At 33.8% G+C, this 3,937-nt stretch overlaps 1 protein-coding gene across 1 annotated transcript in view; it reads right to left on the reverse strand.

The window, feature by feature from the left end:
* Positions 1–2,764, reverse strand: part of LOC107574595 (inhibitor of growth protein 5-like) — an 8,187-nt gene extending 5,423 nt beyond the window's left edge. Inside the window, exons 1-4 of the mRNA XM_016261042.1 lie at positions 2,671–2,764; positions 2,101–2,172; positions 1,784–1,950; positions 125–236 (exon numbers count right to left, since the gene is read on the reverse strand). Coding sequence (XP_016116528.1) covers positions 125–236; positions 1,784–1,950; positions 2,101–2,172; positions 2,671–2,707 — 388 coding nt within the window. The 5' untranslated portion in view covers positions 2,708–2,764. The remainder of the gene's footprint in view (positions 1–124; positions 237–1,783; positions 1,951–2,100; positions 2,173–2,670) is intronic.
* Between the last annotated feature and the right edge of the window lie 1,173 nt (positions 2,765–3,937).

The following is a 3,937-nucleotide window of genomic DNA, read 5'->3' on the forward strand; positions in this document are numbered from 1 at the left end:
CGTTTTTCCTTCAGGCTTCCTCGACCGCCTACCTCTATGAAGGACAGCAGTTGGGTTTTATTCTCCTCGTACATCATGTTGACACATGTTATATTTGGCCAAATCAAGCCACAGTCTGTCTTACTCTTGGCCGTTCTGTTGTCTGGACTTTCGTAGCCACTGACGTCCAACTTTTCCTTCAGCTCATTCTCAAAGCGAGCGAGATCGGCATCCAGCCTTCGGATGTGTTTGTCCACCTGGTGAGAGAAGGCTCACGTTATGTTTAATAATAATACCAAGAACAAAATGAATGTATTTGAATCAAACTATTTCAACACATTAGTCATTGACTATTTATTTATAAGCATCTTTCTGTTTATCATGATTCAGAGAGCAAGAAATACTTTAGTCTAATTTCCTTTTCATTTCGAGTTAAAATGTCAAAACAAAATTGTATTTATTGCCTAAATGAAGTTAAACTAAAAATCATATACATATTTGCATTTATCAATTGCAAATTCTACTCAATTAAATATTTTAGAGCCGAGTATAAAATACAAAAATATATTGAATAAATCTGATTTTTGAGAATACAACAGTTTCTACTCAATGAGTGTAAAATATAGATTTTATATTTACTATAAACCTACTGTATCATTTTGACAATAAAACAGTTTCTGCTCAATTACATATTTTACAGCGGAGTATAAAATAGATCATTGTTTACTATTAAAAAAATTATATGATTTTTGGCAATAAAACTTTTCTACTCAATTTAATATTTTAGAGCCGAGTATATGATACAGAAAATGATATTTACTCTAAAAATGTTAATGATTTTTAACAATTTCTACTCAATTAAATATATTTCAGAGCTGAGTATAAGACACAGACCGTTATTATTGACTATAAATAAAAATTCTATGATTTTTGACAATAAAAGTCTTTACTCGATATTTTAGAGCCGAGTATAAAACACATAAAATTATATTTACTATTAAAAAAAATCTATGATTTTTTACATCAAAACATTTTTTACTCAATTAAATATTTCAGATCTGAATATAAAAATTAACAGAAAATTATGATTACTACAAGAAAAAAAATAGCCTATTCTATGATTTTTGCCAACAATAAACATTTAGAGGCATTTTCAGTATAGCAAATCCTGAAATCACAAATTAATTCACATTAATGAATTAAAAAATATAATAATAATAATATAAATTTTTTTTTTTAGGATTACTAAATTGTAGTTTGATTGTATTAGTTATCTATTTTACAGTTGTAGTAATGTTGTCATTTTATTAGTTTTTTATTATGTCTATATAGGTTTTTTACTTAATTTGAGTTATTTCAGTACTTCAACATACAAAATGGAAATGAAGTCATATATATATATATTGCATGTATTTATATACATGTATATGTGTGTATGTGTGTGTGGCTGTACATACACATGTAGTTGTTTTTTGGTGTTTGGCTTAGTGTTATGTTAGAATCATTATTATACTCTAATACCTTTTGTTCTTTTCATATTTTTTTGCTTTCATTTAAATGTTTAGTTTTGAAATGGCGTTGTATGCATTTGTCATGTTTATTTAATTTCTTTTATTTTCTTAAATGTGTGTGTATATATGTGTATATATATATATAGCTTTAGCTTTTAGCTTTAATAACGGTTTCTCATTTGTAAGTCGCTTCGGATAAAAGCGTCTGCTGAATGACTGAAAGTAAAGTCAAGGTGAAGAATATTTCCAGGTTTGGTTTTAAAAGTCACTCGCGTCTAAGCTGGATTACTCACCATCTCGTACGTCTGCATGGCGAGCTGCACTTTGTCGTCGCTGTATTCTTTGCATTTGCTGAATCCGCTCTGGATCTTCTGCAGGTGCTCCACTCTCTGATCCGGAGCCAGGTTTCGGACGGTTTTAATGTACTCTTCTGCGAGCTTATCGATTTCACATTTCTTTTCTGCAACAGAAGAAGAAGAAACTGTCACGTACTCACATAAAAACCATTCCACCCGAGTTGTGTTGTTTTGTGATTCATATTTAATGTTCCAATGATGCCCAGAGATGCTCCCTAGCTAGACAGCACACCCGGATCAGAGAGTCCTCTCACCCTCGGCTCTGTTGTCCAGCTCCCGCATGAGTGTGAAGTTTCTCTGGAGCTCACAGGGCAGGTTTTCAATGCCTAGGGTCATGAAATAAACACATTCATCACTTAATATGTTGTTTAGATGCAGGAGGAAAGTTCTGGATCGAGTCAGTCACTGTCCTCTCTTTATTCTGAAGCAGAAACATACAGAAACCGCTCTGTTTATATTAAACACACACGTGTTCTGTCCATACACACACTACACTACAACAACATTTGACTTAGCATGTTGTTAGCATGCTGGCTAACAACTACTACTTTCTGTCCTGTGTTTACAACATGCCGTGGCTTCACAGCAGATGTGTATATAATGACCTAACAACTAAATAGAAGAATACATTAGATTCGCGCAGTTTCATAGAGTCGACATGAAGCTAATCAACCTGTTGTCTTAACGTTACTAGCTGCAGCTCGCTAATGCTAATCTGACATTAGCCACCAAAACATCCTCAAACTGGGCCTTTTAAGACGCCTTCATCCCGCCTAAAAAGCGGCTGAATCCAGCGTGATGCTCCCGAAATGAATTGTACTCACTGTCGAGATAATGTTCGAGATAAATCGCTGTCGCCATGGCGACGATCTTCACTCGTTCGCGGCGTGTTGTTCTCCGCCGCCAGCCCGCGTGAGCTGGAACAACATTGGCATGTCATGAATAATTAATGAGGCGACTCTCTGCTAGTGGCTGATTGGTGAGGCTTTTGAATGCCGTGTTTTCATTGGCTGGCAGTGGGGCTTGGCTCATTAGCGTTATTTCGACGTCCATCGCCGTAGAGCGAGAGAGAGATAGATATGACAATAAACACAACTTTATTATAAATAATAATATTTTACAGTTTAAACTATAAAATAAGTATCATTGTCAGCATATATATATATATATATATTAAGGTATCGCATTTAATAATAAGAAGGATATATATATAATATATTAATTTAGTGATAAAAGAAACATTATTTTACAATATAATAATAATAATATAATCATTTGAATGCATTATTAAAATAAGTAGAATTAGCGTAATATTTATTATCAAACATATTGACTTTTTTGTATGATTTCATTAATAATCAAAAACATTTACATTTAGCCATTTAGCAGACAGTTTGTTTAATGATGATAATAAAATAATCATACAGATGCTTCTATTGTCCTCATTTGCAAGTCGATTTGAATAAAAGCATCTGCTACATGACTAAATGTAATGTTATAACATTAATAATCAGACACAGAAATATAGTAACTATATATAATACTTTATTCTATCAAATTAATGATCAGATATAAAATGTATTTATTTAAACATCAACAATTCAATGTAGCTATATATATATATACTTATTAAATTTATTCAATGTAATAAATAATAAAAATTATTATTTTATCCTATCATTTTAATATTCAAATGATGCAAAAACAATATTCAAAAACGTGGTGCCCACGTGACTAAGCTCTAACCCGGAAGTGCTGTGAGTGGCTCTTGCGCGTGAGTTGTTTTGGAGTTTTTCCTGCTGTAAGATCTGACACTTTGAACACATGACTGTACTTCTCTACTGCCTCGGTCGATAGTTGCAGTATGTGGTTATACATATGAACGAGTCAGAAAGACTGTAACTGTGTCTTTAACTCTTCTCAGCTCAGCGATGCATGTGTTGAATTAGATGGACGCGTCAGAGGAGCGCGATGACGCGGACCTGCGGGCTCAGGTGAGTCGGTCACGTGATGTGTGTGTTGCGATGATTTCCCGCGCTCGGCTGCTGTGTGTGTGTGTGTGTGGGGGGGGGGGGGGGTGTGGGGGTGTGT

This window comes from Sinocyclocheilus grahami, unplaced genomic scaffold, assembly GCF_001515645.1.
Source record: "Sinocyclocheilus grahami isolate Dianchi unplaced genomic scaffold, SAMN03320097.WGS_v1.1 scaffold2281.1, whole genome shotgun sequence".
NCBI lineage: Eukaryota > Metazoa > Chordata > Actinopteri > Cypriniformes > Cyprinidae > Sinocyclocheilus > Sinocyclocheilus grahami.